This window comes from Leucoraja erinacea, chromosome 12 (genome assembly GCF_028641065.1).
Source record: "Leucoraja erinacea ecotype New England chromosome 12, Leri_hhj_1, whole genome shotgun sequence".
Lineage (NCBI taxonomy): Eukaryota > Metazoa > Chordata > Chondrichthyes > Rajiformes > Rajidae > Leucoraja > Leucoraja erinaceus.
In genome coordinates, this window is record NC_073388.1 from 25,548,074 (window position 1) to 25,560,356 (window position 12,283).

Genomic DNA, 12,283 nt, shown 5'->3' on the forward strand with positions numbered 1-12,283 from the left:
AGGCATCGCAGGTAATTGTCACAGGACGGTTCAGGTCGAAAAATGGCAGGGTTGGTGCGTTGGTCAGCTTCAATTTTAAAACATCAAAAGCATTTTGGTGTAGCTGGAACCAGGACTAAGCAGTATCCTTTCTAGTTAGTTGTTGCAGAGTCGAACTCAGTTCACTGAGGTTTGGTATGAATTTCCCAAGATAGTTCACCATACCCAGGAATCGCTGCAGGCCGAGCACATCTCTGGCATCTCTGTGATGGCAGCAGTTTTCTTCAGATCCAGCCTGAGACTGTCAGAAGTGAACACATGACCGACATAGATGAACTCTGAAACCCTGAACTTACATTTGTTAGAGTTAAATTTCAGGTTTATCTGACGTGCCCGGTCCATGATAAGCTTTAGGTTGTAGTCATGCTCCTGGTAAGTCTTTGCCATAAACCAAGATATAATCAACTATGATGGCACACGGGAGACCCTGGAACAGCAGTCCCATGTTTCTCTGGAAGATTTCACTGGCCGAGTTGATGCCGAATGGCATTCTTAGAAACTTGAATCTGCCAAATGGAGTGGCAAATGTGGTGAGGTTTGACGACTCGTCGTCCAGTAGTACCTGCCAGAAAGAGCTCTTTGCATCGAGGACAGAAAATACAGTGGCTCGTCCGATCTGTGCCGCAATGTCCTTGACAGTCCTCATAGGATAATGCAGATGCCTGGTGGCAGAGTTCAAATCCTTCGGACTGATGCACACGCTGAGCTCATTTTTATCCTTCTTGAGAGTAGCAACCATGGTGGAGACCCTGATCTCTTCTGGTACGCCTAAGGAGACCATGTTCTCTAGTTCAGACTTAATCCTGTCTCTCATGGCATGTGGCACACGATGCGGTGCGCGGGCGACAGGGTCAACATTGGGGTCAATGGATATCTTGTAGGTCGCAGGCAGCTTGCCTAGTTTGCCATCGAACAAATCAGGGTATTCTTTTACCGGGTCCACAGATATCAGTAGCTTGGGGACCGACTGGTCAAAGGAAATCAGTATTCATATTATAGCGGTACAGCAGGTTGTTAGTTGTTTGAACATCGTGACCACTTCCAAGACTGACCCGTGTAGGAAGTGGGTGTTAGTATAAATCGTACAGTAGGGTGGAGTTAGTGATGCTATTCTACTATGATTGGTTCTCATGCATAAACCAATCTGCACTATCCTTCTCTTTAATCTTGCAAGTATTGTTTCAATTCCCTTTTGTAAGAAATTGGGACTGTTTCTATCAGTCTCTCAGCAAGTTGTTCATTGGAACGGTCTCATCCTTTTTATCCTTCCACAACCTTGGTTTCATCCTATCAGCAATATCCCCTTTATCCTATCCATCCCACCCCCATTCTCTCTCTAACTTAAATTGTATTTGTTTACTCACTTTCAACATTGACCTAAAATGTTAACTCTTTTTATCCTTCTTCAAATGTTATCTAGTCTGCTGCATGTTTCCTGCATGATTTATTTTTATTTCAAGTCTGATACCAGACACCCAAAACATTCACTCTCTTCCAGGTTCTGCTCGTCAGAATTCCTGGCCTGTGACTACTTAATTTGGAGACGTAATACTCAGGATTACATTGAGTTTCAAGTCTATTTGGCTGGAACGGACAAAAGCCCACTGTAAACTGCAAAAGGATTGCATCATCTCCCGAACTACCCACTCAACCAGCCCATCAAACACTACTGCTGTCCCATTTGTAGCAGACTATACATTACCCTTATCAGCCACCTCTGGAGTGGAACCAAATCATCATCCATCCAAAGGGACTGTTTAAGAAGAAGAAGACTTCTGCAGAGATCTTCCTAAAGCTCGCCTTAACCAATCTGAGTCTGCATTCCTTCTACTCTTCTCGTGGTTTTTAAAAAAATGTTCCATATTTAATTTTTACACTTTCAATTATCTTTAAAAATATCTCTTTTCAATCAATTTGTTTCAAATGTATCTCATGTTCCTTTAATAATCCTTCAGAATTCAGACTCTACTGGCCACAATCCATCATTTTTTTCCAGAGCATCACCACAACTTAAACATTCTAGATACAAATGTTTTATGATTATTTATTCTCAAGGCATTCTTTGAGATGATTGACTGAATGCATGAATGAATGCATAACTTATCTCCAGAATGTACTGGCACTTAACAATCCTTACTTAAAATACAATATTAATGAAAATACATATCTTATTTCTAAACTTAATATTTACTCTATAATAAGCATATTAGTGTCATGATGCAAATACACTGTGAAAGTACTGGCAGCAGGCTTAGCAGTAATTTTTGAAATGAAATTGGACATTCGTAGATGAAAGTTACAGAGGAAAGAACAAATCAATAAGACTAATTGTGAATCTCTTTAGAAAAATAGGACAAGCACAGTAGGCTACACAACCTTGTTTTTGTGTTGTTTGAGTCAATAATATTCACCCTAAGGTTCCTTACAGAAATTAAACAGTTGAATGCTTATACACCACAGCATTTTGTTCTTGTGCAACCATTAGTCTGCTGGAAGGAAATGCTAAGTGGAAATCATGTGCTTTTCATTCGGCAGGAGGAGTAATAGAGCACTGTTCTTCCACATCATTTATTAGGTGAAAGGATTAAGAATTCAGAGGAGCCACCCCTTCTACCATGATAATCTATGTCACAAACCTGAAAAAAATGCATAAATATAAAATGAATAATTCATTTTAAAAAGGAGGCTTATTTTTTAATCTCCAATTATGTTCATATTTTCACCATTCATGTTGGTGTACATAAATGTCATGTAAATTCATTTTATTGATTTACGTACCTGTATTCAACTTGTAACTGTACTCTAACTGGAACATATTATTCTGCTGATGCCAAGGTGAAACTGTAATTCTCCTTTGTTATTGTAACAGAATGAAGAAAAAATCAAGAATGCTTTTGTGACCAAGAAAAAAAAGAAGAAAATCAGGTTTTCTGGCAGCAATCTGAGTTTATCTCGAACAAAGAGGCTGACGAGTGGAAACACTACTTCCTCAGACACAACTAACAATACAATTGTATCCAGCAAAGGGAGGAATGAGAGGGATAGAAGTATCATTCAGTTGGATAATTCTCACCAAGCAGAAAATAAAACACTGATGCCAAACTCTGGGAACACAGAAGCTATTAAAGGTAAATTTATGTCCCTAGCTTGTGGCATATTTGAAATGCAGTAAGAAATGAATTTCATAGAATAGGAAGGACGCAAATTTCTCTTTGATATGAGAAATCTTAAATTAATGGCATTAAAGATAACCACAAAATCAATCTGAATCCATCTGGCAAAATTTTACAGCATAAAATGTTACTTAATATGTGATTTGGATGTATTGTTCTCCTTTGGAATTTGATCCACTGGAAATATGAGGTAGTTTGTTACAATATATAAGCCTTGTTGATATTGATTTATTATATATAATTTCATCACTTTTCATTTTTTGTGCGAAGCATTAATGATCCTTCACCAAAGTCACAAATGGCATTTTCCATGATTTGCAAAGCGCTGTACAACCCTTCCCCAGATTTTTCAATATCTTTGCAGATATTGGCCCAATTGAACACCCTATCCTCCTCTCATACCAAAGCTTTTTTTTTAATTGAAAGGTTCTGCCGTCACTCAGTTCCATTACGATTTGTCCCGTCACAACCAGAGAAACTTCTATAATGACTTTTCCAATTAAATTGGGGCGGCAAATTTACTGTTCATCCACCATAAAAGTCAATTTCCATGCACATTATTCGCCTCTTTTCTTAGCCAATACTTCAAAGTGACACAAACTGTTTGCCTTGATACCCTACTTGAACCTCGGTGAATGCCAGTTTTAAATGATAACTTCTCTTGTCTTAGTCCTAGTCTCATTTGGTCCCTGCTGTATGAACAAAATATTCCATATTTTTGTTTTATCTACATTGTGCAATGTTTCCATTGCCCTCTGGGCTTTTTCTCTCCATTAATATGAATGCATCTAAAACTCTGCTACCAATATTCTACCTGAATCCAAGTCCCATTAACGAGACAATAATAAACAATGAATGATCCGCTAATTGATCCACTAATGCTATGATTTTTTGCATTTTTATCCTTGTTTTCCAATCCATCCATGGTCTTGTTCCTTAACCTTCTCTAATCCTATAATTTCTCTTGTACACTTTCTACTTCTTTCACAGCATCTTTGGAGGTCATTACCTTCGCCATCCCATCTCTAAATTTTAGAAACATAGAAAATAGATGCAGGAGTAGGCCATTCGGCCCTTCGTGCCTGCACTGCCATTCAATATGATCATGGCTGATCATCCAACTCAGTATCCTGTACCTGCCTTCTCTCCATACCTCCTGATCCCTTTAGCCACAAGGGCCACATCTAACTCCCTCTTAAATATAGCCAATGAACTGGCCTCAACTACCTTCTGTGGCAGAATTATCTCAAGTTTCAAATCTTTCCTCAACCCTCCCTCTGTGACCTTTCTATCAATCTCCATCTATGTTGATATCAGTTATTCCATATACGGGTAGATTTCCCTGTGTTTAAGGAGTTGTTGCAATTTTTTGTTGTGAGCAAATTATTAAAATAAGCAGTCAGCCAAAATGGTTGGTTTGATGTAATTGCAGAGTTGAAAGTAGGTAATTGGTAAATGCAGCATATTTCTGATTTGGAATCTGTTATTTGGTCTCATTGATGTTTAAGAAGTTCATTCTTTTTACTCGTCATTTAATTGTATTTATTGGAGTCCTGCCTAAACTGCCCTCAATTTGGCGTGTTGTAAAAATGTCTTGAAAACTATTTATTTCCAAAGTTTCCTGCTTGCTATTTATTCTCTGTTTAAAGTTCAATATAGGAAGTGGATGAATATCAACCTGTCTAAGAGTTGTAAATGTTGTACATTTTAGTTTAATAGCATTAGCTAATTCAAAGTTTATCCATATAATTCCCCCATCGTACTCTTTGAACTCTAAAGGCTCATAACACATTTATTTGTTCATATTTTCACTCAGTTATACATTTAGAGCCTAAAGTAAGATCAGAGAGACAATGTGTTATAAACCAAATGAGTTCCTGAGAGGTGAAAATTATTTGAAACGAATAGGTGATAACATATAATTATTTAGTAATGTCTGAAAGTGTTAGAAAACCTAGAGGGAATTTAATTTGGATGATAGATTATTTTGTGTGATTACATCTCTTTAAAAATCTGATTTAGATTCTGAAAAGAAAAATAAGGGGAAGAAAATAAAGATGAAATGCAAAAACAAGATCAATTCAGCTGACCCTGACGATGATTTTTCCAAAAATGTGGATTTAACAGCACCTCTGGGTAAGGGCCAACACATAGTCAGAATCCAGTAGTTTGAGTTAAATGTCTATTTAAATGTACAAAAAGTGAATCAAGTATGTCCACTAGAACTCTAAACATTTTAAGATGAGGGAAGTAAAATTTAATAGGAACCTGAGGGGCAACATTTTACACAAAGGATGATATTATATGATGCATGGCAGATGCAGTATAATGTGGATAAATGTGAGGCTATCCACTTTGGTGGCAAGAACAGGAAGGCAGATTATTATCAGAATGGTGTCAAATTAGGGAAAATGGAGGTTCAATGATACAGGATGTCCTTGTACATCAGTCACTGAAAGTAACCATGCAGGTACAGCAGGCAGTGAAGGCATGCTGGCCTTCATTGCAAGAGGAATTGAGTTCAGGAGCAAGGAGGTCCTACTGCTGTTGTACAGGGCCCTGGTGAGACCACACATGTAGTATTGTGTGCAGTTTTTGTCTACTAATTTGTGGAAGGACATTCTTGCTATTGAGGGTGTGCCGAGTAGGTTCACCAGGTTAGTTCCCGGGATGGTGGGACCGTCATATGAGGGAAGAATGGTTCCACTGGGCTTGTATTCACTGGAATTTAGAAGGATGAGAGGGTATCTTATAGAAACATATAAAATTCTTAAGGGACTGGATAGGCTAGATGCAGCAAAAATGTACGCCATGTTGGGGAAGTCCAGAACTCTAAATATGCTCTTCTAAAGCTTACCCCCTAGTCTAGTTCAGCAAAAAACACTGACTCAAGCACTGGACCAACTAAACTTTATTTTTAGAATAACAACAAATCCCTTACATGATACCTAAACCACCGCGGGTTCGATCCTTGTCTCTGCCTGGCCAAGCCCTTCAGCCTCGTGCAAGCAGGCACTGCCCAAAAGGTCACGCAATCCCAAGCGCCCTTCCAGAAGATCAACAGCGATCCAAAGTGGGACTACCTTTAATAGGTCCACGAACCTCGAGGGGCCGAACTACATAGTGGTGGTCCCCTTACAATCCAATCAAACATATTAATTACATCAATGCATTATTGACAGTTCCACAATCCGATTACAGAGTGCCTAAAACAATGTTTCTTGCAGAAGCTCCTGGAAGGAAGCTAATTCACTGAATAATGCAACATTTACCCTGGAACTCAAAACAATTCTGCCAGGGCTTAACACTTTGGCCAATCAACAAACAACAGGGTAACTGTCTTGCAACATTATTTACATTATTTACAATCCTTGTGCAGCAATCCAATGAAACTCATGCATTTACAATATTTTGGAGGTCCTCTGCAAGATTCTCATACATATTGACAATTGCAAAGATACTTATACCTTTCATATCTGCAACATTGATCTGGGACCTAGACTTCCTGGCACTAGCCAACCGCCTGTGGCTTCTTATACAGAAATACAGACTTGACCAAAAAGGCCTTGCAATGCATGAATCCTCTGCTTTATTTTGGCTCTATACTGGCTCCATTTTGGCTAGGATTTACAGAACCAGGGGGTCACAGTTTAGGAATAAGGGGTCGCCATTTAGGACTGAGATGAGGAAAAACATTTTCACCCAGAGTTGTGAATCTGTGGAATTCTCTGCCACAGCAGGAAGTGGAGGCCAATCCACTGGAGGTTTTCATGAGTTAGATGTTGTTCTTACGGCTAACGGAATCAAGTGAATGGGGAAAAATCAGGAATGGGGTACTGATTTTGGATGATCAGTCATGATCATATTGAATGGTGCGGTGCTGGCTCAAAGGGCCGAATGGCCTACTCCTGCACCTATTTTCTATGTTTCTATGTTTCTATATGGAATAAGCTTTTTCTTATTATCAAGCCCACACACAAGATTAGAAGTTGTTCAGTCAGAGCTGACACACTTCTTGGCATCTGCACAATGTTGTCTGTCTTGTGCGTCTTGTGCTTCTTGTGCTTCTTGTGCTTCTTGTGTGTGGTGGTGGAAAGATTGGTGGAAACAGGGCTGCAACGTGAATGCTCTTTCCTTGACCCCTGGAATAAGCTGCCAGAAGAGGTAATTGAAGCAGGTACAAAGTTTAAAAAACATTTGGACAAGTACATGGATAGGGTAGGTTTAAAAGGATATCCATTTAATGATTCCAAATGATAATTGAAACCCCAATCATGCTATTTAGCTATACTTGGATTTAGGATATTTATTGATAATGTCCTGATGGTTTTTTAGAACTCAAGTCATTAGAAGTCAGCTCTTCTGTATGAATACCTTACCAAAGATTTAGTTGTCAATTGCATAGCTCATGTTGGAATTGAGTCTAGTAATCAGAAAATCCATAAATCCATTTTCTAAACTTCCCTTAGTTTGTTGATTTTAAGCAAGTGGCTCTAATAATTATATCATTGACTTTAACTCGCCAAGACTGTATAATTCATGCTTCATTTGGCATCTAGTTATTTTTGTTGAGCAATAAACCTCTAACTGCTCAGGCAAGGTGTGGACATGAAAAATATGCAAGGATCTACATCACAGAACCACTTCCTGATACCACTCAAAACCTTTGCCATACTGTAGATATGATTAATCCCAATATTTTGCTGCAAAGGCTAATATTCTTACACAATTTATTTAATTCAAAATTCCAGCGTGTCTCATACCATGACTTCCTTATCATTACCTCCCTAACCAAGATCCCTTACTCCCCTCCTCCATCACATTACCAGCGTTAATAAGTGATAGGAGTAGAATTAGGCCAATCAGCACATCAAGTCGACTCTGCCATTCAATCATGGCTGATCTATCTCTCCCCTCCTAACCCTATTCTCTTGCCTTCTCCCCATAACTTCTGACATCTGTACTAATCAAATATCTATCTATTTCTGCTTTAAAAATATCAACTGACGGCCTCCACAGCATTCTGTGGCAAATAATTCCACAGATTCACCATCTTTTGACTAAAATATCTTGTTGTCTCCTTCCTCTAAAATAATGTTCAGTTCTCGGCACCAATGTTTGTACCGAGTCCCACTGTACCCCAGAACTAAAATTCTTTATCACAGGCAACCCTTCTGTAAAGTATCAACCAAGGTGCTCCCTCTAAATTAGTGACATTTTTATGACTACCGGATAATTGAGCTTTAACTAGTATACAAACTTAAAGTACACGTCATTGGGGGTTCAGTGTTGATGTGGATAGAGAACTGGCTGGCAAACAGGAAGCAAAGAGTAGGAGTAAACCAGTCCTTTTCACAATGGCAGGCAGTGACTAGTGGGGTACCGCAAGGCTCAGTGCTGGGACCCCAGCTATTTACAATATATATTAATGATCTGGATGAGGGAATTGAAGGCAATATCTCCAAGTTTGCGGATGACACTAAGCTGGGGGCAGTGTTAGCTGTGAGGAGGATGCTAGGAGATTTGGATAGGCTGGGTGAGTGGGCAAATGTTTGGCAGATGCAGTATAATGTGGATAAATGTGAGGTTATCCATTTTGGTGGCAAAAACGGGAAAGCAGACTATTATCTAAATGGTGGCCGATTGGGAAAGGGGGAAATGCAGCGAGACCTGGGTGTCATGGTACACCAGTCATTGAAGGTAGGCATGCAGGTGCAGCAGGCAGTAAAGAAAGCGAATGGTACGTTAGCTTTCATTGCAAAAGGATTTGAGTATAGGAGCAGGGAGGTTCTACTGCAGTTGTACAGGGTCTTGGTGAGACCACACCTGGAGTATTGCATACAGTTTTGGTCTCCAAATCTGAGGAAGGACATTATTGCCATAGAGGGAGTGCGCAGACGGTTCACCAGACTGATTCCTGGGATGTCAGGACTGTCTTATGAAGAAAGACTGGATAGACTTGGTTTATACTCTCTAGAATTTAGGAGATTGAGAGGGAATCTTATAGAAACTTACAAAATTCTTAAGGGGTTGGACAGGCTAGATGCAGGAAGATTGTTCCCGGTGTTAGGGAAGTCCAGGACAAGGGGTCACAGCTTAAGGATAAGGGGAAATTCCTTTAAAACCGAGATGAGAAGAACTTTTTTCACACAGAGAGTGGTGAATCTCTGGAACTCTCTGCCACAGAGGGTAGTTGAGGCCAGTTCATTGGCTATATTTAAGAGGGAGTTAGATGTGGCCCTTGTGGCTAAGGGGATCAGGGGGTATGGAGAGAAGGCAGGTACGGGATACTGAGTTGGATGATCAGCCATGATCATATTGAATGGCGGTGCAGGCTCGAAGGGCCGAATGGCCTACTCCTGCACCTAGTTTCTATGTTTCTAACTATAATGAAGCCTTAAAAGAGCAAGTTAGAGTTCAGTGTTGCTGCACAAAAATCACTAAAATATCTTGAATAGTGGCTTAGAATATGGTATGCTATAACACAGGATCGACCCATAATGTCAAAGATTCAAAGGTGCTTTTATTGTCACATGTGCAAATGCACAGTGAAATTATTTTCTTACGTACAATCCAGTAAAGTATTGCCATAACTAAGCAAATGCCCGATTAGCAAAGTGAACAAAAATAGTCTACTGAGCCCACATGTAGGAAGTGCCAGGTTTTGGTGCCATTTTCAAAGTCCAGTCCGTGCTCTAGAGATAATGAACATTGCCTAGTCCGGGCAAGCCCCAGGTTGCTGCAGGACCTCCAGCCATCACCTTCCTTGAACGTGTGGATCGACCAGCGAACAATGTCCCTCTCCTTTCCTGTCCACCTTGATGTTCGAGGAGTGACTCCCACAGGCAACCTTGAGATCGCGGTTGGCTAGACCAGTGGTTCCCAACCTTTTTTAGCTCATGGCCCCCTAGGGATCTTTTAATTTTTCTGTGCCCCCCCCCCCCCCCCCTGACATTATTAGCAGAAAAAAAAGTACTTCAATATTATAATACATTCCATAAAAATATCAGTGTCTATTAATTGCACAAATATTCTCTTTTATTCGATTCCACAAACATCAAAAATATTTCAAATACATAGATTTAAATTTATTAGAACTGAAATTTAGGAGGCAACCGGGTGGTAGCTCTGTGGCCCCCTTCATTGAACCTGTGGGCCCCTAAATCCCAATTTTTTTCTGTGGCCCCCCTGAAATTTGCCATGGCCCCAGGTTGAGAATCACTGGGCTAGACCACAGTTCCCTCTCCTCCCAGCCTAGCTCTTCGCCCAACAGGTCTGTCATCATCATCGGCTCCATCTACTTAGTCTCTGGTCTTTGCAGGATGAGCATGGGCTGGCTCGGTGGCTCCCTCTCTGCAGGCTACAGTTCAGCAGATCTTGTGTTAAACCTAATTTAAAGGACAGGAACATTTCCATCCTTGCATCATCCAATTTAGGTACACGGATTCTAATTGTATCTGACGTCAACAAACTCAGTATTATAGTCTAGAAGATATTAGCTTGGACATCAAGAGGTCCTGTCTTAAACAATAATCATACAGATCACCTATCAGGAGATGGATTCCAGAAATGACTGAACTGTTACTAATGAATATAATATAAATATGAAAATAATGTTTTAATGAATATAAATACCTAGGAATTGTATACAATTCTGGTGTTCCCATTTGGTGACTAGTCTCCTGGATATGAATAATTACTGTTCAAACAACATAACCACATGTAACATAAGGGACAAGCTAGAAGATTGTAACTTTATAATCAATTCCAATTTTTTTTGGTATATACTTAATTCCTATTTTTTAATTTTATCTACTCAAAGAATGCAAGGGATTCCATACTTAATTACACTTTAGTTTCATCTAATCCATGTGCTTTGCTTTGTATTTCCTTTCAGATCTTTACAGGAAAGCACTCCTTGCATTAAAGACCAGACCTCGAGCTAACAACTGAACAATCAATTCAATGTGTATTCTGATGAGCTGGGTTCTTCACTCACTTGATATTATTGCATTGTATCAACTGGAGCTGTCATTTAAAGTCCATGCTTTCTTGAACATTGTTGGACATGTATAGGTACAACAGGTGGCTGTCAGCTAATGCGTTAAATTTTATTTTCACTGGCATCGTGAGAAAATATTGACAAATTATGGAACTTAATAAACAAGATCTTTAACAGTTTTGTTTTTATTAACAGAAATTAATGAAGAAGGCTCCTGACATGAAATGTCACCTGACCATTCCCTCCACAGATACTGCCTGACCCTCTGAGTTACTACAGAACTTTGTATTTTATTTTTATGAACGTCATCAGATACTTAGCTGTCAGAGAGAAGCTGATGCACAGTTAATCCTAAATTCAGTTTCTTTTATATGCAATGCTATGCTCTCTTTTTCTCATGTCTTTAATAATTGCATTTATTGCATATTCTTTGTTTCATGCTTAATATATTTAAAGGAAACAATCTGACATTTGTACAAATTGTATTGTTAAAGGTACCTGAGCATCTACTAGGGTCTCAGCCTTTTTTTTATTCTAAGCTTAAAGATCATAACAAGTCTGGGATAAACCATGTAGAAAAGAAGGTTCACCTTCTCAAACCTACCTCCTATCAATGAGATCTTGGATGATTTGTATTTCAGCTTCATCAAGTACATCCTAGTCTGTCAAATAGTTAACAATCTTAGGCGGTCAATTATAAAAGAAGCATTGACAGTTCCTCATTTCTACCATGCTTTGCATAAAGAAGTGTTCTTCTAATTTCTCTTCGGAATGTTTTAAATTTAAGAGTCCTAGCCCCAGACCCTACCATCAACGGAAAGAGATTTATTTTCCTCTGTTCTACAGATTCCTTTTAAAACCCTAACAATGGCAATCAAATCACCAATTTACCTTCTTTATTAAAAATGCATGACCAGTTTCTGTAATCTCTCCTTGGATCCTGGTAACAGTATGACAAATATTCATTGTACTCTTTAAATACCAATACAATTTTATAAAGTGGATAGAACTGTAAATAATACATCAAATGGAGTCTCATTATAATTTTGTAAAGTTATAGAAACTTACC

General features: G+C 39.1%; 1 protein-coding gene across 1 annotated transcript in view; it reads left to right on the forward strand.

Moving 5' to 3' along the window:
- LOC129702220 (ADP-ribosylation factor-like protein 13B) overlaps positions 1-11,485 on the forward strand; it is a 50,234-nt gene extending 38,749 nt beyond the window's left edge. The window contains exons 8-10 of the mRNA XM_055643874.1: positions 2,909-3,167; positions 5,235-5,348; positions 11,110-11,485. Coding sequence (XP_055499849.1) covers positions 2,909-3,167; positions 5,235-5,348; positions 11,110-11,165 — 429 coding nt within the window. The 3' untranslated portion in view covers positions 11,166-11,485. The remainder of the gene's footprint in view (positions 1-2,908; positions 3,168-5,234; positions 5,349-11,109) is intronic.
- Positions 11,486-12,283: the final 798 nt, after the last annotated feature.